Source organism: Lemur catta, chromosome 8 (assembly GCF_020740605.2).
Source record: "Lemur catta isolate mLemCat1 chromosome 8, mLemCat1.pri, whole genome shotgun sequence".
NCBI lineage: Eukaryota > Metazoa > Chordata > Mammalia > Primates > Lemuridae > Lemur > Lemur catta.
This window is the reverse complement of record NC_059135.1, coordinates 84,422,721-84,444,795: the sequence shown is the minus strand read 5'-3', so window position 1 is coordinate 84,444,795 and position 22,075 is coordinate 84,422,721. Positions and strand designations below refer to the sequence as shown.

General features: G+C 37.4%; 1 protein-coding gene across 2 annotated transcripts in view; it reads right to left on the bottom strand.

The window, feature by feature from the left end:
- The window catches only part of MCM6 (minichromosome maintenance complex component 6), a 44,044-nt gene that overhangs the window by 3,577 nt on the left and 18,392 nt on the right, over positions 1-22,075 (bottom strand). For both annotated transcript variants that reach the window (XM_045559269.1, XM_045559268.1), the window contains exons 3-15: positions 20,625-20,735; positions 19,283-19,532; positions 17,343-17,508; positions 16,943-17,088; positions 16,048-16,198; positions 13,355-13,496; positions 11,368-11,509; positions 10,603-10,710; positions 9,449-9,604; positions 8,084-8,212; positions 6,034-6,195; positions 1,960-2,095; positions 1,108-1,263 (exon numbers count right to left, since the gene is read on the bottom strand). In XM_045559269.1, the coding sequence (XP_045415225.1) occupies positions 1,108-1,263; positions 1,960-2,095; positions 6,034-6,195; positions 8,084-8,212; positions 9,449-9,604; positions 10,603-10,710; positions 11,368-11,509; positions 13,355-13,496; positions 16,048-16,198; positions 16,943-17,088; positions 17,343-17,508; positions 19,283-19,532; positions 20,625-20,735 (1,955 nt within the window). The remainder of the gene's footprint in view (positions 1-1,107; positions 1,264-1,959; positions 2,096-6,033; positions 6,196-8,083; positions 8,213-9,448; positions 9,605-10,602; positions 10,711-11,367; positions 11,510-13,354; positions 13,497-16,047; positions 16,199-16,942; positions 17,089-17,342; positions 17,509-19,282; positions 19,533-20,624; positions 20,736-22,075) is intronic.

The following is a 22,075-nucleotide window of genomic DNA, read 5'->3' as shown; positions in this document are numbered from 1 at the left end:
GGGAAGACTTTACAGAACTTGAGTCTAATTAGAAGAGAAATTCATGGGCATTCATTTTCAAAATTAAAAAATTATCAGTTTATTTTAACAAGGACCATCTATACCATCTGCTTTAAAAAATCCAAGGCAAAACTCAACTCGAAAGAGTTGAGACCTGGAGAACATTGCAACTAATCACAGAAATACAGTGTAATAAAAGGAAACTAAAACTCTGCTTTTGCTATGTTTAAAACTTAGTTGCATGCGGGAGAAAGAGAATAATGAATAACATGAATACAAGAACATGCAAGCTCCCAAAACATTTTATATGGGAATGGAGCGGGGATAAACCTGACACATAGCCACACTGTTGCCTTTTCTCCCACAGGTCCACAGTTCCCAGGGGAACAAGGGCAAAAACTATAGGGCTCAAGTCTTTAATAAGCCAAGATGATCTCTGTTGCTTTCTTCCTCCATAGCAGATTGGACACTGTGATGACAAACTATGCCTGGAAGTCAGCACAGAGTCCTGGGAGCTTTTAAATAAGAATTGAGGTGTAACTATCAAATAGGATTTCAAGTTCTACCCTTCGAATTCATTTTTCCTGCTGCCATGTGGCTAACTAGGGTGATAAAACTTGGAATAGCATGTTAGAGCAGTTGAGGACAGGAGGTGCACTAATGTCCCGATACCACACTTCATTGATGGATAGATGAGGATTTCACTCCATTTCTAGTCTTTTGGCAGTATAGATTTCTGAGCTCAATTACTGGTCAATGAATTATAAATACCCTAGGAGTCCACATGTTTTAAATAAACTCACTGTAAGGAGGAGTAATTTTGCATTTGTAAAAACATTTGTATGTGCTTCTTCATGTGTTATCAGATCACAAATTCCACTTCCAAATTATTAACATAGGCTAAGAACATTAACAAGAATGATCCATAAACCTTTGTCTGACAATGGACTTGTGGGGAAATGTTCAGGCTGGCAGGTACACTGATACTCCATAGATTTACTTTGCTAAAGTGAGCTTGCCTAGCAATTAGTCATCTCTTCTGACAGAACAATACAATGTTTAGCAATCAGAAGTGGCCTATGAGAATATAGCCTATTTTAGCCTCACCTTCTTCCATCTTTCTTAGGTGAAGCACAATAAGGTTAGAGATTCGGCAATACTCAGAGAAGCCCAGCCTTAAGGAGGCTTTGGGAACAGAATCTTGATTTATGTCTTCACTGTAGCCGCTGATTCCATTCACAGGTGCAGGGCTGTCAGCATGACCTGAAGTAAAAAAGTTAACAACTGAATTTTGTTTTTGTGCCTCCAACATTCCCTTGTCAAATGTTTATACTACTTATATTTAATACTAACTTCAAAACAAGCATATAATTATGTACAGCATATAAAATTTTACAAATAAATTTATAAACTCTAGTAGTGAAGACAAAAACTAACTTGGGAGGAATATGAGGAATAGCAGACTTAAATTTCATGATCTAAAAGTTCATTTGTAGTATCATGCAAAGATAAAAAATTCTGATATTTGTTTAAAAGCAAAATAACAATACAAATAAGGGTGGAGAGGCCAGGGATTTAAGTCCACTATCACCATTTTGGTGCATTTTTTTTAGTCTTTCAAGCATATATACGTACTTTTTTTTTTTTGAGACAGAGTCTTGCTATGTTGTCCAGACTGGCCTCAAATTCCTGGGCTCAAGGGATCATCCCACCCCAGCCTCCCGAGGAGCTGGGACTACAGGTGTGCGCCACCATACCTGGCTAAGTATATAACTTTTAAATCAACTATTTAATTATACTTTGACTTGTCAACAGTTAATATAACTCAATATGTATTTTTTCGTTTTTTGCTACATAGACTTCATAATCATCAACAAGGGTACTTTTAACAAATGACATCTCAGAAAACTTTTTGGTGCCTAACTCCAGACAGAATAGTCATATGAATAAACATCTCACCATTGATGCCACCTGGACCCTCATCTACCTCCATCTGGACCTCTTCCTCTTGATCTAGATTGACATCAGGTGTTTCCACACGGATGATTGATTTATTCAGTAATCGGAAAGCTTCCTTTACATGTTTAGGTTGGACCTAAACCAATAAAAATGAAGTGATTCAGTTAAGTCTTCTTGATATATTAAACACGGTTTCTCCAGACAAAATCACAGTAGTATTCTGGTTTTCCCACCAACACACTCTCTTCTCAGTGCTACTTTGGTTTTCTCATAAATGTTCTTTCTCTCTCTCACACACTCACGTGCTATGAAACAGCACCATAAATTGACAATGGCTACAATTGACTGAAAATATCAAGTGGTGGCAAGAATGTAGAACTACTCTCATTTACTGCAAGTAAAAACAAGTAAAAATAGAAACTGATACAACAGTTTGGCAGTTTTTACTAAACACATGCATAACCTATGACCCAACAATTCCACCCCTAGGTATGTATGCACAGAAATGTAAAAAAACAAAAACAAAAACATATATATATATCATATGGACCCAAAGACACATACATCCCATAAGAACCGAAACTGGAAACTATCCAAATACTCATTAACAAACAGAAGAATGAGTGAATAAACTGTAGTACATTCATCAATAGAATATTAGATAGCAATGAAACCAGACAAAAAGTGAAATGGAAAAAGATCCTACCTTTAGTACCAAGAAAAATGGCAAAATATCAAGAAATAAAAAATATGCAAAAACTATATGAAGAAAAGTTTAAAACATTACTGAGGGTGACAAAATATTTAAGTGGAAAGATTCTGTATTTGTGGTAGTCATCAGAACTGTTCACAAATGTTTGCCTTTCTCATTCTGGCACCTGGTAGGAAGGTACTTTCTCTAAACACTGGAACTTAGGGATGGCCATGTTAATTTCTGTGGCTAGTGAAATGTGAGTGTAAGTGTCATTTCTGGACAGAAGGTAAAGACGGTACATGGTTTACCTTTTTTTCTCTTCCCTGCTTTCTGTCACCATGGAAGCAAATGTCAAAATTGAGCCTTTACATCAGCCTGAATCTGAGCAACACAAAGAGAAGCATCCCTTGCTGACTTAATGGATGTGTAGCATGCTAAAAAGTATCTCTTTTAAGCAGCTGAGATTTTTACAGTAGCACAACCTAACATATTCTAACTGCTATAATGTTCTTGAATGGAAAAAAATCATCAAGATGTTTTTAATTCTTCAGTATATAATTTAATGCTATACTAATAACAATATCAAGTTTTTTTTAAAAAAACTAAGCCAGCTGATTTCCATGTTCCTAACAGCTGAAAGAGAACAATGCACTGGAACTAGCTCTATATTTAAAATATAAAGCTCCATTGATTAAAATATCATGGTACCAATGTAAGAGGAACTGACAGACTCAATGGAAAATAGAAAGTCCAGAAGGAGATCTTAACATAAAACACAATATTTAATAAGGGCATACCAAACCAGCATGAAAAAGATGATTATTCAATAGATGGTGTTGGAACAACTATTAATAGAAAACTAGCTGAAAAACAATCAAGTGATTAATACCTCACATTTTACTGAATAAATACCAAATGTTTAGATGATTTAAATGCAAACAATAAAATCATCTAAGTGCTAGAGGAAGTCACAAGAGAATTTTTTATAACCTTAAAGGAGGAAGGCCTTTCTAACAAAATTAAAAATGGAGAAATAATATGAACACATAAGGAGACAGAAACAGTTCTTAAATATATGCAAATATATTCAATTTCATTCAGAAAATATTTTGTGCATAATATATGTGCATATATTTTAATATTATATGAATTTGCTACCTATTTAAAAGACCAATTTTTAAAAAATAACAACAGAAAAATCTATTTGAATTTGCCCTAAGACGCATATCAGTTTTATGAAACTCATTTCAGGAAATAATCACGGTGGAAAAAAAGTACAAATGTTAGCATGATTTTAGAATGCCCTTTCCCCAAGGTCTTTTGCCTATCAAAATTCTACACACCCTTCAGCAATCAGGTTTAAATGTCGGCACATCCATAAACCCTCCCCCTTCTTTAGGAATAAAGTAATTGATCTCTGTACTCTTTGCTTGTGATGTTCTATCATCATATTTTCCCTCTTTTTTTTTTTTTTTTGAGACAAGGTCTCGCTCTGTTGCCCAGGCTAGAGTGCAGTGGCATATCATAGCTCACTGCAACTTTAAACTCCTGGGCTCAAGGGATCCTCCTGCCTCAGCCTTAGAGTAGCCAAGACTACAGGTGCACACTACCTCATCTGGCTAATTTTAAAAAATTTTTTTGGCTGGGTGCAGTGGCTCACACTTGTAATCCTAGCACTTTGAGAGGCCACGGTGGGAGGACTGCTTGAGGCCAGGAGTTCTAGACCAGTCTGAGCAAGAGTGAGACCCAAAACATAGAAAAGTTAGCCAGGTATGGTGGCGTGTGCCTTTAGTCCAAGCTACTTGGGAGGCTGAGGCAGGCAGGAGGATTGCCTGAGCCCAGGAGTTTGAGATCGCAGTGAGCTACGATGATGCCACTGTACTCCAGCCTGGGCAACAAAGTGAGATCCTGTCATTAAAAAAAAAAAAAATTTTTTTTTTTTTGTAAAGATGTGGTCTTGCATGTTGCTCAGGCTGGTCTTGAATTCTTGGCCTCAAGCCATCCTCTGACCTTCACCTCCCAAGGTGATTACAGGTGTCAGCCACTGTGACTGGCCCCCTCTCTCATTTTTTACATGCTTAATTAAATACATGTTTCACTCCCACCAGATTAGCAGCAAGGAAGGCAGGGGCTCTCTTATTTATCTTTGTTTCCCTGAATGTGTCCCTTAAATGTTAGGTGAATCAAAGAATATCAAATAAGTTAGTGTGAAAGTACTTTGTTGATAGTAAACACCACATTAAAGAATTTGGAAACCTAAAAAGGAAAAAAAAAGTCTTTTTTATCTATGGGATAAAAATGGGATTGAAGTCACACAATGGTTACTTCTGGGGAAGAAGGTTAAGATTGACAAGAGGCACAAGGAAATTTCTTTCTTTCTTTTTTTTTTTTTGAGACAGAGTCTTACTCTATTGCCCAGGCTAGAGTGTCATGGTGTGCATCAGCCTAGCTCACAGTAATCTCAAACTCCTGGGTTCAAGCAATCCTTCTGCCTCAGCCTCCTGAGTAGCTGGGACTACAGGCATGCACCACCATGCCTGGCTAATTTTTTATATATATATTTAGTTGTCCAGCTAATTTCTTTCTGCTTTTTTTTAGTAGAGACAGGGTCTCACTCTTGCTCAGGCTGGTCTCAAACCCCTGAGCTCAAATGATCCGCCTACCTTGGCCTCCCAGAGTACTAGGATTATAGGCAAGAGCCACCACGCCCGTCCTAAGCACAAGGAAATTCTCTGAAACGATGGAAATGTTTTGTATCTTGAACTGGGTGGTCACATGTACAAATGTGTGAAAAAAAAAACAGCAAAAACCCACCAAGCTGTACATTTTTGTCCATATCAAATTATAGCTCAATCATTAAAAAAAAAAGCTAATCCCCCTTTTCAAAGAAAACCTTACATGAAATCGAATATATAAAACCAGGGAAAAGCAGGGGTGCTTTGATTGAAGCAGAGACGGAAGGCTTGAATGCCCTTCCGTACTGTTCCCCTTTTACCCCTTAATATCCACTGATCTATACTCGTGGAACCTTGGGCTCAAAGAACAGTTTAAAAACCATATACTTTATAGAAACCTAGGGAGGAGGGTTCCTTTGAGGCCAGGGGCTACATTATCTTATCTGTATCCCCAATCCAGAGGCCCAGTACACTGTGGGATCTAAGTACATTTTTCCTGAATGAATGGACTATATTCATTAAACGCTTGACAGCAACCTCCTTAAAGGGAAAAATCCCAGGGTCATAGATCCTATGAACACTCAACAGTTATAAAAATAAATCCATGGCAAATTCTAGTGTGTCCCATACCAAAGATAAAAATATGCCTACAAGGCAACAAATCCATTTCTCTTTGCCCTCATCGTGTCAAAGTGACCCTGATACCTCATCACAGCAGTGCATACGAGCCATAGCTTCAGAGAGACGGATCATGCTCTCAAGCTGTCGCACTGTAATCCTCCATGAAGACTTGGTTACTCCAGAACCATCCCTCTGGCGAAGACGTTTATACTGTTCCACAATGAAGTCCTCTGACTCTTTGGAAATCTGTTTCACAACATTAGTAAAGTTAGAGAAACATTTCTCCTTGATGACAGCTGTATCAAACGTAAGTTTAAGAGCCTTTCAGGTAGAAACATTTGGGGGAATGAGAGGGTTGAAACTTTTGAAAAGCCAGTGACAATAAATTACTACTGAAATGCCCTTCAAAAGAAACTAAGCTTATTAAACAAATTAATGCTCAGACTTTCCTTGTAGTTCAATAATTAACTCATGCTGTCTTGGGGAAAAAAAAGAGAGATCAACATACACACACACAGGCTGTCCAGAAAGTATCCGGACATTGTTAATACAACAAGAATGATTACACGGCTGGATACTTTCTGGATAACCCTTGTATGTCTCTCATCTGTTTTAGTAAACCTTATATCCAAAGGATCCTCAGTTTTTCAGAGCAAGGAACTCAGCATATTAAGGAAGCATGCCAAGGTCACAGAGTGACCAGTATGTAGTCATAGAGAACATATGCCTTTTTACACAAAAGTCACCCACAGCCCTAATTTTACATAACTAAATTTCTTCTGGGACAGTGAGAGCCAACTCCAATTTACAAATAAGTGAAGATGATGGATAATTAATAGCTAAGGATAACTCCCAAAAGTCAAGTCAGACAATATTGTAAAAACCTCAACCAGAATGAAACAGTTTTTTCCCTTTTCATATCTTATTTTAGGAAAGCACCAAGCAACAAAACAGATGCACACTATGGAAGTTTATTTTTAAAAATAAATGTCCATGGCTGGGCACGGTGGTTCACGCCTGTAATCCTAGCACTCTGGGAGGCCGAGGCGGGTGGATCCCTCAAGGTCAGGAGTTCGAGACCAGCCTGAGTAAGAGCGAGACCTCGTCTCTACTAAAAATAGAAAGAAATTATCTGGCCAACTAAAAATATGTATAGAAAAAATTAGCTGGGCATGGTGGCGCATGCCTGTAGTCCCAGCTACTCGGGAGGCTGAGGCAATAGGATCGCTTAAGCCCAGGAGTTTGAGGTTGCTGTGAGCTACGCTGACGCCACGGCACTCACTCTAGCCTGGGCAACAGAGCGAGACTCTGTCTCAAAAATAAATAAATAAATAAATGTCTAGGTAAGTATCCTGGGTCCAGTACAAATTTAGTTCAATACAGTATATCAATTTCAATTCCTGTAAAATAGTAATCCATAGTTATCACAATAACCTAGAACAATACAATTTTCCTTCAAAGGAAAATTCAATAACATTCAGTAGATTATAGATTTAGGCACATAAACAATTTTAAGATTCTCAGTAGTAATAGTTGAAATAAAAGGATGCCCCAGCTTTATTCAGTTGTCTAAAACTCTTCTTCCACAAAAATCTTTTTATTAGCAACTAACAAATAAGATATATGGAATTATTCAGATTTTTTAAAGGTCAGATTAAAAAAATAAAAAATAAAAAAGCCTGGGCATGGTGGCTCAAGCCTGTAATCCTAGCACTTCTGGGAATGCTTTAGGCCAAGAGTTCAACATCAGCCCGCTTAACATAGCGAAACCTTATCTCTACAAAAAATAAAAAAATTAACCTGTGTGGTGGTGCACATGTGTAGTCCTAGCTTACTGGGAGGGTCACTTGAGCCCAGGAGTTTGAGGTTACAGTAAGCTATGATTATGGCAGAGCACTCCAGCCTGGGCAACAGAGTGAAACTGTCTCTAAAAAAAAAAATCTAATAATATTTGATAATAATAATAAAAATAAAAAGTTATTTCAACCCTCTTTAAAGAAACAAATTGCTATTCAAAAAAAAAAACACACTTTAGGTAGACTACAGGTTCAGTTAATTTCTACATAACACATTTGTTTAAATTCTACTTTAACATACCCTTTATGACTTATTCCAGTACAAAAGGGCTGGTTACCTTGGGTTTAAACTGTCTTGCAAAGAGAAGATACCTCCTGATATCGTCAAGGGAATAGACACGATCAATTGATTCCTCAATTCTTGAATGCAAGTCTACTATGCGCCTGGCAATAGCGTAATCTGTAACCTAATTCAGAACAAGAAAATAGCTTTGATCAGTCACAGAAATATCTACTCTGAACTAGCCCAGGCAATAGGCAAATGACTTATAGCTAAAAATAAGTTCCAATATGCCATCGAAAGAAGTATTAATAACTACTAAGTTTCTGAGGAAGGTGTGGGAACAGACTGATTAAAACCAAACTTACCATGTTGTTAAAAATTTTTAAGTCTACTCTTTTTTTTTTTTTTTTTTTTTGAGACAGAGTCTCGCTGTGTTGCCCGGGCTAGAGTGAGTGCCGTGGCGTCAGCCTAGCTCACAGCAACCTCAAACTCCTGGACTCAAACGATCCTCCTGCCTCAGCCTCCCGAGTAGCTGGGACTACAGGCATGCGCCACCATGCCTGGCTAATTTTTTCTATATATATTTTTAGTTGTCCAGATAATTTATTTCTATTTTTAGTAGAGACGGGGTCTCGCTCAGGCTGGTCTCAAACTCCTGACCTCGAGCGATCCACCCGCCTCGGCCTCCCAGAGGGCTAGGATTACAGGCGTGAGCCACCGCGCCCGGCCCAAAAATTTTTAAGTCTAAATACAAATAATTCTAATAAACTAACATGTTAGAATCCAAGTAAACTATAATTTTCCACTCAACAAAACACTAACCAGCAAAACAAAAAATGTTATAAAAAATCCTGAAGTGCGAGTTCAAGACCAGCCTGAGCAAGAGCGAGACCCCGTCTCTACTAAACATAGAAAGAAATTATACAGACAGCTAAAAATATATATAGAAAAATTAGCCGGGCATGGTGGCGCATGCCTGTAATCCCAGCTACTCGGGAGGCTGAGGCAGGGGGATTGCGTGAGCCCAGGAGTCTGAGGTTGCTGTGAGCAAGGCTGATGCCACGGCACTCTAGCCCGGGCAACAGAGTGAGACTCTGTCTCAAAAAAAAAAAAAAACCTGAAGTGCATGTTTGGGTGTTAAGTGTAATTTGTTTCCTTCTTTTTTGAGAATTAAAAAACAGTAACAAAAACAAAAACTTTAATATTCCTCAACACAATTAAGTGGAGCCAGCAATTCAAATGACTTTATTCTGAGTTGCTTACTAAACACTTTGCCCAATCCCATGCCACACAGAGGGAAATGAAAGGTTAGTGCACACACACATACCAGCTGTTGAGCAGTGTATCCTCCAGCCCCGTCTCACTCAATAACTCAAATTGGAAATAAAAAAGGAAGCTGAGTGACAGCTCATGTGGTTACCTCATTACATTCATCCACAAGGATAAAGAAGAGATCAAATCGGGACATGATGGGAGCCGACAAGTTTATATTCTGTTTCAATGATTTTGATCTGTCATAGTGTCCACTGATTGGGTTTGCTGCTGCCAAAATGGACGTTCTGGCATTCAGAGTAGCCTGACCACAAATGAAATAATTGTGACAGATTTAAAAAGACATCAGGACTAAACAATAAACACATGACAAAAATGTTCAATTTTACCCATAATTCACTAAATGCAAACCAAAATAACCAGACATCCTTTTTCATGTATTAATAAATAGCAACTCCCCTTTAGGCCATCAATTTGTTAGAATTTATCTTGCAGCTAGGTACAGGAAGATGTTGTGTTCAAGGATGTTTACTACAATACTGATTGTAATTCCAAAGACTGAAAATGACCCAAATGTCACTCTACAGGAGTCTAAAGAACCAAACTGTGGAACATATAATACCATGGAGTAATAAAAATCCCAAGTTAATCTAATATGTGCTGGTATGGATAGACTGTCAAAATAAAATTATGGCACTAAATGAGCAAGGAATGAAACTATACATATTATGCTTATTTTATTCCTAAAAGGGGGACAAACTCAATAGATAACCTTTTAGTATCTACTGGTGCTGGGAGTTGCAGGGGAAGATTTCTTTTAATTTATACTTTGTGTACTGCTTAAATTTTTCTTAAATACTTGAATCTATTGCTTTTATTTTAAGAAGTTTAATTCTCCCTAACATTGATATAATATTGTACTTAATTATTTTCATTTACATAATCTGTTGACCAAGATAGATAAATAAATACATAATCTATTGATCTTTGGTTATTTTTGTCATAATTGGAAGCATGCTCTATCAGAGGAAATATAAGCTTTGTTCATGGAAATTTTGAGAAGTGAAATGCTAAAAATGTCACCAGTACTTCCTCTACTTTCTATCATAGCAACAAATTTACACAGTACCCTAAACAACACCTACAATTTGAATTAATAGTTCTCAAAGCTGTATTTTGCATTTTAATGAACAGCATTACATGTTGAAATAATGAATTTTATGCAGGTAAACTTCTCTAACACACTACATTAGTCTACAAGGCTAGGGCATGATGCAGTGGAACAGAAGTGGACGCACCTACCTTCACCCCTGCTTTAGTGATGGAAATGGTCTGCTGCTCCATGGCTTCATGAATAGCAACTTGATCCCGCACGTCCATCTTATCAAATTCGTCAATACAACACACACCCTGTAAACAAACAACTCTAGCCTAAGAAACTACCTTTCAGATGTAATTATCACAAGTAAACTCACAAAGTTTGCTACCACAAGAGACCTTTCTATTCTCTACACAAGTAGCAGATATGTAAGTAAGCATTCTTTATTCCTTTTTCTAAGCAAGATAATTCAATAGATCCCAGGCCTAGGAGGAACAACACGACTGACTTAAGAGCAAAACTAAAAATATATAGATATCTACTACACTATTACTTAACATCAAAATCTTGTGTAAACCCCAGTGTCAAGACATTATGGGTCACCTCAGGATTGATTTTACATCTACAATTTATACATATCCCCAGATCTAATCCATCTATGTCAAAAACACATAAAATGCAGCATGTGTCCATGCCTAAACCTACTCGGAAAGGTGTCATGTTCTGGAAAGGAAAAAATGCTGGAAGTACTAGTCACAGCAACCACACATGTTCAAGGCAGGTAACACATTCTAGAGAAGCTCAGAAAATGCTGACCAATGATGATAATCTCAAATTCTAGATTAATAAAACTATAAATTATTTACTAAAGAATACTCTTTCTACAAGGACATCTTTTTAACAGAAACTTATACGCCTTCACTGATAGGGCAGGGGGTATTCTGACTTCTTTATATAAATGTTCTTACATTATCAGCCAACATCAAAGCTCCAGCCTCAATGACAAACTCATGAGATTCTTCATCTCTCACAACGGCTGCCGTTAAGCCAGCAGCACTGGATGCTTTGCCACTGGTATAGACGGCTCTGGGGCTGAACTCCTCCACATGCCTGTTCAAAGTCATCATATAAACACTCATTAATATGTGACTACAAAGTGCCCTTCCAAAGAATATCTCAGCTGACAGGGGTTATGTCAATGAAGACTTTAAATTTCTGAAAGAACATCTAAGAGTGGCATTAAGCATAAGCAATTCATAAAGAAACAGGACAGAATGAATGGGAAATCTATCTCCTTCAGCTTTTTAAATGGATTTAAATCCACGCCTAGGTAGGCACAGTGGCTATAGCCTGTAATCCCAACACTTTGGAAGGCAGACCAGCTTGGGCAACATAGCAAGACCTCGTCTCTACAAAAAATTTAAAAAATCATCTGGGCATGGTGGTTCATGCCTGTAATCCTAGCACTCTGGGAGGCTGAGGAGGGAGGATTCCTTGAGCTCAGGAGTTTGAGACCAGCCTGAGCAAGAGTGAGACCTCCAACTCTACTAAAAATAAAAAAATTAGCTGGGCATTGTGGCATGAGCCTGTAGTCCCAAGCTACCTGGAGGCTGCAGCTAGAGGATAGCTTGAGCCTAGGAGTTTGAGGTTGCAGTGAGCTATGATCATGTCACTGCACTCCAGCCTGGGCGACAGAGCAAGACCCTGTCGCTAAAAAATAAAGTCTATGCCTATAAAATGGAGATGAAGTTAATACGTGACAAAAGTATCAATTTTAAAAGAAGTTTATTAATAAACAGTTTAGCAACAATGATCTATTAGAAGGTCTTGCAATTAAAAAAAAAAGAGAGAGAGACAAAACTAGATACGGATTTATTCCAGAAATGCAAGACTGGCTTAACACGTGAAAAGCAATCAGTGTGTCATATTAATAATGGATAAGAACTACATGATCATCTAAATAGATTTAATGAAAAAGCATTTGACAAAACCAATACTTTTTTATGATAAAAACTCAACAAACTAGGAACAGAAGAGACTTTCATAAACCCGATAAAGAGTTTTCTTTAACCTGATAAGGGCATCTGTGAAAACCAACAGCTAACATCAGATGAAAGGCTGAATGCTTTGCCCCCTATGATCAGGAAGAAGACATGGATGTCTGCTCTTGTCACATCTATTCAACATTATACTGGTGGCGCTAGTCAAGGGGATAATAACACATGTCTGTCTGGGTGCTGCTAGGATAAGACATAATATACGTATATACATAGCACTAACAACACAGCAAGTGCTCAGAAACTGGTTGCTTTTGAGCCCTAATTTTCTTACAAATTTGAAAGTACTTATAGCTTCTAAAAATAAGCAAAAATAGTGCTCATGCTGATAAAGTTAGCATAAAATATCTTGTAGCATTGCTTTTGGACATAGTGTCTTATCTAAAAACCTTATAGATATTTGTATTCTTTTGTCACAGCAATCCTATACCTAGGAATTTACCCAAAGGGAACAAAAAAGATGTATATACATTATGATGTTCACTGTATGAATATCTCCAATCACTATAGTAAACTACCCTGTTAATTGTGTAATAGGGCCAGGGAAATAATTTTGTAAGTTATAGTACACCAACAAAAAGATAACTGAAAAGAAAGAAATATGGAAAAATGTTTAGGGTAAATTAAAATTAAAAATATGGATACTGTGATTTACAATAATGAAAATACAAATTCATGTATTCAAAGGCTTATACAAAGATAAAAGAGTTCAATGTGAGAATGGGATTATAGCCAATTTTTCCCTATTAAAAAATTAACAGTATTTAATCTATGAGTTATATATTCAACACATCATTTACACTCCTCCCACTGCAGTAAAGGCATTCCTGGTAGTACAGTAAGCTTGGAACTACGTACATTGTTTTTTTTTGTTCTACCACCTCAGGCAAACACTTACTTTAGAAACTGGCTCTTTGCTGTACTTGGGTCACCAACAATACAAACATTTATGTCCCCTCGAAGAGAGGTCCCTTCCCCTGTTGTCTTTGGAACACCACCAAAGAGCATCAGCAGGACACCCCGTTTTACTTCATCATTGCCTGAAATGAAAAGAAGCTACAGATAAAAAACCCATCTTTCAACATGAAGTTAATTAATTCCAGAAGAAACTACAAAGACATGTTTAACAACCAAAAGGCAGAGACATTGAAAACAAAACATAAAACTGGAGTAAAAACACCTGGCTTCTGATCTTGGTTCTTGCTCTGTGGACTCAGTCACCTAATCACTATTCCAGCGTTTTCTCCTGCACCACAGATGTCACAGATGCTGGTGCTCACCATCGTAAGAGCCACTCCTTGTCCGTAAGTCCTACTTCCTATAGAAAGCCTTTCCTAATGCCTTAGCCCTCAAGGATCTCTCCCCATAAACTATAGCTATGTCCACCACAGCCTACCACAGTTGCTAGTCCTTTCTTCTTTTTTGTTTAGAGACAGGATCTTGCTCTGTCACCAGGGCTGGAGCACAGAGGCATTACCATAGCTCATTGCAACCTCAAACTCCTGGGCTCAAGTGATCCTCCTGCCTCAGCCTCTCAGGTAGCTTGGACTACAGGCATGTGCCACCACACTCGGCCTAGTTTTAAGATTTTTGTCTTGCTTTGTTACCCAGGCTGGTTTCAAGCTCCTGGCCTCAAGTAATCCTCCTGCCTTGGCCTCCCGAAGTGCTGGGATTATAGGCGTGAATCACTGGCCTGGCCTTGTTAGTTTTTTCTAATGGTATCTCTTATAGTTCCATCAAGAGTATTTGGAAATGGCCCATGACACTTCTTTTGTATCACCTATGTAACCAGCACTGAAAAAATACATGCTAATTGCATTAGTATGGGTTAAATAAGATGCTAAATGAAATTTAGAGCTGTCTCTACGAGCTGTTCGTAAATCCAATGTAAGAAGGAAACATACAATTTTCTTAAAAAAAGACACTGTGCTATTAAACATTTTTCTGTGGAATTATTGACTCTTTGTGAACTCCATCAATAAAGTGATAGGCAAATTTATACAAAGCATTCCTTAAAAGTAGAAAATTAAAAATCCATTCCACAAACAAAACTTCTCTGACTTATGACCAATGAAACAGAATGTGTTAGGGGCGTGGTGGTATTGAAATAGTCCATAAATTCTTTGACACTCCTCACTTTAAGGGATGGAACTTAATTCTCCTGTTAAGTGTGGGCTGGACATAGTGACTTGCTTCTAATAAATAGCATATGGTGAAAGTGAGGTCTGTAACTTCTGACACTAGGTCATAGGAGGCATTTTGCTTGCTCTTTGCTTCACTCTCTTGGACCACATGCTCTGGAGGAAGCATCTGCTGTGTTGTGAAGATACCCAAACAGCCCTATAGGAGAGATTCATCTGGCAAGGGAAGAAGCTTCCAGTTAACAACTAGTACTAACTGGTAAGCTACCTGAATGAGCCCCTGTCAAGCAATCAGATGACCTCAGCTCCCACTGATGTCTGAACTGCGACCTCATGAAAGACTAAGCCAGAAGCACTCAGCTAAGCCTCTCACAAATTCCTGACTCACTGACTGTTGAGATAGCGTTTGTTCTTATAAGCCACTAAATTTTGGTGTGATGCAGCAATAATTTATGAGAGGAGAAGAGCAGCATAAAAATATAACACCTGCTCCTTATAAGGAGAGATGCTCTAAAATTCATAAAATGTTAACATAAAGGGTTTCAGTTATTTCATTGACTAAAATATTGAGATAGAAAAAAAATTAATTTTAAATGATTGAAAGTATATACCTAAAAGAAATACCCCAAAATCTTATGAGTTCTTAACATAACCTCAATTGAGTAAGAAGGACAAGGATGGAAGAGTTCAAGGATAAAGCATTAGGCGCAAAAGTTTAGTCATATCCTTCAATACACAAAGGGCATTTAATGACTGATAGTGAACACCTAGCAACCAAGAGTCAGAAAAATGTGAAAGGAACTGCTAAAGGTATAGACAACCAAGAAATATCATGAAATCTCTAACTCTGTAAATTAAAAAGAAAAACAAGAGCCAGGTGCAGTGGTGTGTGCCTCTGATCCCAGCTACTAGGGAGGCTGACGCGGGAGGACTGTTTGAACCCAGGAGTTGGAGTCCAGTCTGGACAACATAGCAATACCCTGTCTCTCAAAAAAGATCCCAAGGCCAGAAAAAGAAGACTAAACTCTTTTTTCCTCTTTGAAAAAACCTGTGGTAAAATATACATAACAAAATTTACCAGGTAACCATTTTAAATGTATAGTTCAATGGCATTAAGTACATTATGTTGTATAACTATCACAACTACCCCTTTTCAAAACTTCTTCATTATCCCAAACAGTAACTTTATCCATTAAGCAATAACTCTCCATTTCCCTTAATTCCCCTAGCCACTGATAACCTCTATTCTACTTTGTCTCTATGAATCTGCCTATTCTAGATACCTCATGTAAGTGGAATACCATGGTTGTCCTTTTGTAAAACGATCCCTTCCTTCTAAACCCGCTAAAAAACTTTCATGATCTGATTTCTGTGCTTTGAGAAATCAGTTTTTGGTGTTAACAATCAATTTTGATTTCAAGTTTATGCCACCAATGGCTAGACCTCTTACCATGTATAGTAGGGAAGAGGCTGGTACAAAGATTGTGGTATAGATTTTTATCTTGACTCATTTCAAACACTTTCTCCCACTCCTTCACAGTCATTTGGTTCTTAATGCTCTCAGCTGTCTGTTCCTCATCTCTGAGCTCTTTCCCTCCAAACTGAGGGTGGAAAACAAAGGGAGAATTATTAGTATAGAAGCAGCTAAAATAGGGTAAAGAAAAAATTTCATTACAAATAAAACATGGTCTGGGAGGTTAACTTCACAATTTGTTGACTACAAAGGTTTTTTAAAAACTCCCCAACTAGTACCTGTTAGTTAATGAAGACGCTTAAGGGTTTGTCCAATGAGTTAAAAATTTTAAAGCTACCATCATTGTTTTTATATCACTATTTAAATGAATATGAGTGCTCAAGAGATGAGCCATAGTAAATGTTAATCACTGATACGAAGATGCAAATGAAGTAACAATATTATGTTCACCCCCTTTTCCCAATACTGGATTATTTCCCAAACTCTTTCCCATTTAGAACAAAGAATCAAGTTAGCAACAATCTTGTGAGGAATCCATCAATCTTAGAAACAGCAATTTACTTCCCAGATTACTAAGTCATTTTATCTGTACTTCCCTCCAGGAGTGTAACAGAAGAAGTATGATACTTAAAAAACAACATGGATAATTTGTACCACTGCACTTAAAGCAGTGCAACCTCTTATGTATGAAAACAAGACTTCTTCAAAGTCAGAAAGACATGAAAGGATTTAGTTTTAAAACTAAAGAAGCAAATCTCAACTTAATTCCCTACTTTTAACACTTTTAAACTCAGATGTCTTCAGAAGGCCACAACTTTGTGGCAGCTGCAGGGGAGGTCTTTCTTAAGCTTTGGATTCAATTAAGACTCACCCTTGGGTTGGTTGGTGCAACACAGCAGGCAAGAAAGACCAGCCTGTAAGAAAGGTCCCTGACACCAAGGGCCCGGAGTCCTCGAACGCCTTCTGTCTCATATCCATCAACACCACTGACACGGGAATTAGTTTCTGCACGTGCTCCTGTAAGAGTGAATGACAGGCTATTTCTTTCGCAGCTCAAATATTAGGGCGCTGAGAACCTAAATTGCTTAAGCTTTCAAAACTTTCAGAATAGCACCTTTTGTAGCAAAATCCATTTGTTTTTATTCTCACCACAATTCCTTGCTCACTTTCTGACTGGTAGACAAAAAGAAGACAAGGGAGATGTGACACACTAGATACCGCGCAGTTCAGGTAACTGAGAATTTGTTAAATCTGTGCTATAGATTACTGACCTGGTGTGCTAAGCTTGGAGACATCGGGCACAACAATCAGTGTCCCTGTAAAATCACACTTGTCACCAGCTTGAGCTGACTCCACAGCTTCAGCCCTCAAGATTACTTCTAAACTTCGGGGAATACTCCCTCGAGGAAGCTCAGCTTGAGTCTCTTGAATACGAACCTGTAACAAAGACAAATAAACAGCCAAGAATGAGAAGAGATCCCTTTCACATGCCATACAATCTAAATTAAGTGCCACAAATACTGACATATTCTAAACTATCTCAACCCGTTAGCAAACTTTTCACATGTATCAAAATTCACCCTAAAAATCACCTACCCTAAAACCTCTTTTAATCAAAACAGTTCAATTTGGTAAGAGATTACATGTATTAAAAAACTTGACTCTTACTCATTAAAAAATATTGTTTTTTTTCCCTCTCTGTTCAAAATGACTCTGTAAATTCTGTTGTGTTCCATCTTCTCCTAAATTTTGTATTTGAAAGAAGTTGTAAACATCAAGAAACATCACACCTATCGCTCAAGGTCAGGAGTTCAAGACCAGCCTGAGCAAGAGCGAGACCTTGTCTCTACTAAAAAAAATAGCAAGAAATTATCTGGCCAACTAAAATATATATAGAAAAAATTAGCCGGGCATGGTGGCGCACGCCTGTAGTCCCAGCTACCCGGGAGGCTGAGGCAGTAGGATCGCTTAAGCCCAGGAGTTTGAGGTTGCTGTGAGCTAGGCTGATGCCATGGCACTCACTCTAGCCCTGGCAACAAAGTGAGACTCTGTCTCAAAAAAAAAAAAAAAACCAAAAAAAAAACAAAAAAAACAAACAAAAAAAAAAACCACACCTAAATACTTTAGCACTCATCTCTAAGAATAAAGACAATCTCCTATGTAACTATGATACCGTTATCACAACCAAGAGAATCAAACTATTTAATTCCATAAAATTACTTATTTTCTATTATCTAGTCCATTTTCAAACGTCTCAATTTTCAAGAACGTCCTTTATACAGTTGTGCTTTTTCTCCCAAACCAAGACCCAATCTAAATTCATACTTTATATTTGGCTGTTATATCATGTTCTTTTAAAAATATAAATCATCTCTCACTCAAAGCTATTGGTAGAATATGTGCTTCTTACAAGGTTCTTGTAAGTTATAAGGTTAATATAAGAAAGCTAAGTAAGGACTAAAGACTGAATTTATTATTATTTATTTTCCATACTTAAGCTGCTGCAACTTTTCTTTCCTCTTTGCACACCCCATAAAGTTATCACATTCTTACTGCTTCCACCTATCACCTCTCACACAGATAACTACAAGTGTCTACTAGTTTCTGTTAAATACTATATACCACTGTCCTATTAGGTTTCTTAAAAAAAAAAAAAAAAGAAAAGAAAGAAACCCACCCCACCTCCAAATGTATTCCCACTACTTATTAAAGATCAAACTTCTCAGCCTGAGGTTTAAGGGTCTAAGTACCTTCAGGCTTCATATCAAATCATCTCTCAAATGATTTCCAATTTTGTTCCTTTACTTCAATCACGATAATCCTCATTGTTTCCATCCTAGACTATCCTTTTATTCATGTCTTCCTCCTTCCTTTCCACCAAATTGAAGTCTTACACTAAGAAGTTGATACTTCTTCAAAATTTTCTTAACTCCAGTTCACAATAATGATAATGTAGTTATTGCTTGTTCTTTGATAAACACATCTTGGCAGTCTGAAGGACCTTCCATTCCAAGTTATTAAAGGCCAAAACACATGTATATACTGACAGTTGAAATTTACATTAAAAGTTTTGGGCTTAAGTCAGTGGTCACTTCTGATAATGTTTAATTTACATAAAAATTCAGTTTACCATTAAATAAGCTACTGCAAGGGCCAACGAGTCAATTATTAGCATAGGCTGAATCTGATCCAAACAGAAGTAAATACAAACCTTCTGGAAATCAACAAATCTTGATTTATTTGTATCCAGCAAGAATCTCCTCCTGTTTGCACAAACTGGATTTCGGCAGATGTTCGGCTGTGTGTATTTGAACTGCTGTTCTACATCCTTGATCACTGTCTGACAGTCCAAGCACAGAAAAGTTCCACTCACAAGCTCTGGGTGAACTGGGTGAGTCCGCACCACCTGCCCACTGATGCGAGTAAGCAAACCAATTCTGGATGAGGTGAGCTCTCGAATCCTGTTTAAAGACAAATGTCCCATCAGGAAATATTCATTTCCCAATAAGAGGATCTTTCCATCGTAACAAGCAGGTATTCAATAATAGTTTATGCTTAAGAAAAATTAAGAGACAAGGTATTCTCTGGATTCTCCTGTAAGAACGATTTAGTCAACATGCCCATTCCTAAATTATACAATGTATGTGCATTCACCACAAAATATATAAATGAGTAAATATAAACTAAATAAAGGACACCAAAGAAACAAAAATTAAAATTATAAAACAGAATGATCCCAGTTTGGTTTTAAATGCAAGTACATTTTTGCTTACCTACCATTTCTAAAAAAGCATGTGTTACTTTAATAATAAAGTTATCATGGAAAAAAATTTTATACTCAGAAGTTCAGAAACATTTCATTACTTCTAAATCTATTTTACATGAAATAATCAGGTAATTTTGTAAAATACTTTTAGTAGTTTAAGTTTTCAAAATGTCGCTTCAATTTCTTCCAGTAAATTTATCTTGAAATAACTGCTAAAGGGGTGTTTGAAAATTATGCATTTAAGCTGAGAAAAATTTCCAAAGAGCAAATCATTTATCCCCTCTAAACATTCTCTCTCTTTTTTTAAACAGATTAGGATTCATGAATTTCTGCAATTGTTGACATTTTTCGTATTTTCTCATTTGACCAATTTTTTCCCCCAAACTCCCCTAAAGGTGCCCTAAAATATGACAATCCAAAGAATCTGCTTCACTTCACTTACTTCCAATCCCATCTCCATTGAAAACATGTTTCTCCAAAACTAAACTTTCTGGGTAACTGGTAACTCTTTCACAGCATCAATTTCTTAAGTACTCTTTTTACAATTCTTGTCGCTACCAACCATGAAAAAGTAATTTTGCAGCAACAACCTACCTGTTGCATGATTTAGGTAGAAAACCTAAGCTGTAGGATTTTACAGATGAGAAAACTTGGGCCTAGTGAGATAAAGTGTGATATTAAAGAGCCAGCTAGTAGCAGATGGAGGTAACCTCCCAAGTTTTCTGTCAATTAAGTGGTATCTATACTATTGGGTGAATTCCTTTTCTTCCAAAGAAGGCTTTCTTACTTGTGTCTGGTAGGCAGGTCTTGGAATGCGACATAAAAATCCTTGGCAAGAGGGATCTCTTTACGGTCTTTGACGAAGGTTTTCAAGGCCCGACACAGGTAAGGGTAAACTCTAAAAAATAAACAGAAAAAAATATCAAAAAAAGTCAACTGACATCTTAGAGGTCTATCAAAACCTCCTACCCTTTTCATGCCTGCCAACAGCTGAGACTAAGGAATTCCATCTGGTTATAATCAAGCTTTAGAACTAACTGTGCATGACACTTCTCTGTTATCTAGTCTAGGTATAGAAGCCTCATTCAATCCTGTCCTATCTTACCACAAATAGAAACACCAAAGATAAAACACCATACTTGAATATCAATTATCTTTATCATTTAACACCCACACACTGTAGGCGAGTCCTTTGTCCAAAACGATTTTACCTGAACAATCACATTGTCAGTATTATGATCAATACTTTGGGTTTTCTCTGGACGGTCTTACAACCTAATAAGGCAGCCTCCTGTTTGGTGTCGAGTCCTAGTTTATTTTTTGTTTCATTCTTGATTGATAAGAAATGGATGAGGACAAGGGAGAAGTCTGTGTACTAATGTGAGAGTAAATTGGCAAAAAGCTCCATTTGACTGGCTAGACTCAAGTGTGCATGCCATTTTGATATAAGTTCCCAACAGCTGCTGCAGCTTGACTTGTTTAAGCAGTAGGATCTGAAAGTCTTCTGAAAAAGAGCTACCTTCAGTAGAGAGAACTGCTGTGTGTCTTGTGCATGAGGTAGGGCACAGCCACTACTACCACCAGGCATGATTTTCTACATCTCTCACTTGTCAGTAACACAGCTTTTACCTCGACATGCTTTCAAAATAAACTCTGCTGCTTATCCCTCCAACTGCTCTTGATGGACAACTATGACTAGAAACATTGAGACAAGTCCTTCCATCTCCCAATCTACCAGGAAAACACCAGGACTGTCTCTCCTTATCCCTGGGTCTTCATTTCTCTTTCGTGACTGTCCACAATGTTTATTTTAACCTGATTATATATCCACAGATTGTCACATTTATTTAGTCCAAATGCAAACAAAGATTCATGCACAAAGATGTTTCTTGTTGTATATCACAAAAACAAAACAAAAGCCTAAGTTATTAAACATAATCTCTAAACACTTTTCTACCAAAAAATACTATAAGAGCTACAAAATGTTTTCTTTCTTTCTTTTTTTTGAGACAGAGTCTCACTCTGTTGCACTGGCTAGAGTGCTGTGGCATCAGCCTAGCTCACAGCAACCTCAAACTCCTGGGCTTAAGCGATCCTCCTGCCTCAGCCTCCCAAGTAGCTGGGACTACAGGCATGCGCCACCATGCCCGACTAATTTTTTTCTATATATACTTTTAGTTGGCCAGATAATTTGTTTCTATTTTTAGTAGAGACAGGGTCTTGCTCTTGCTCAGGCTG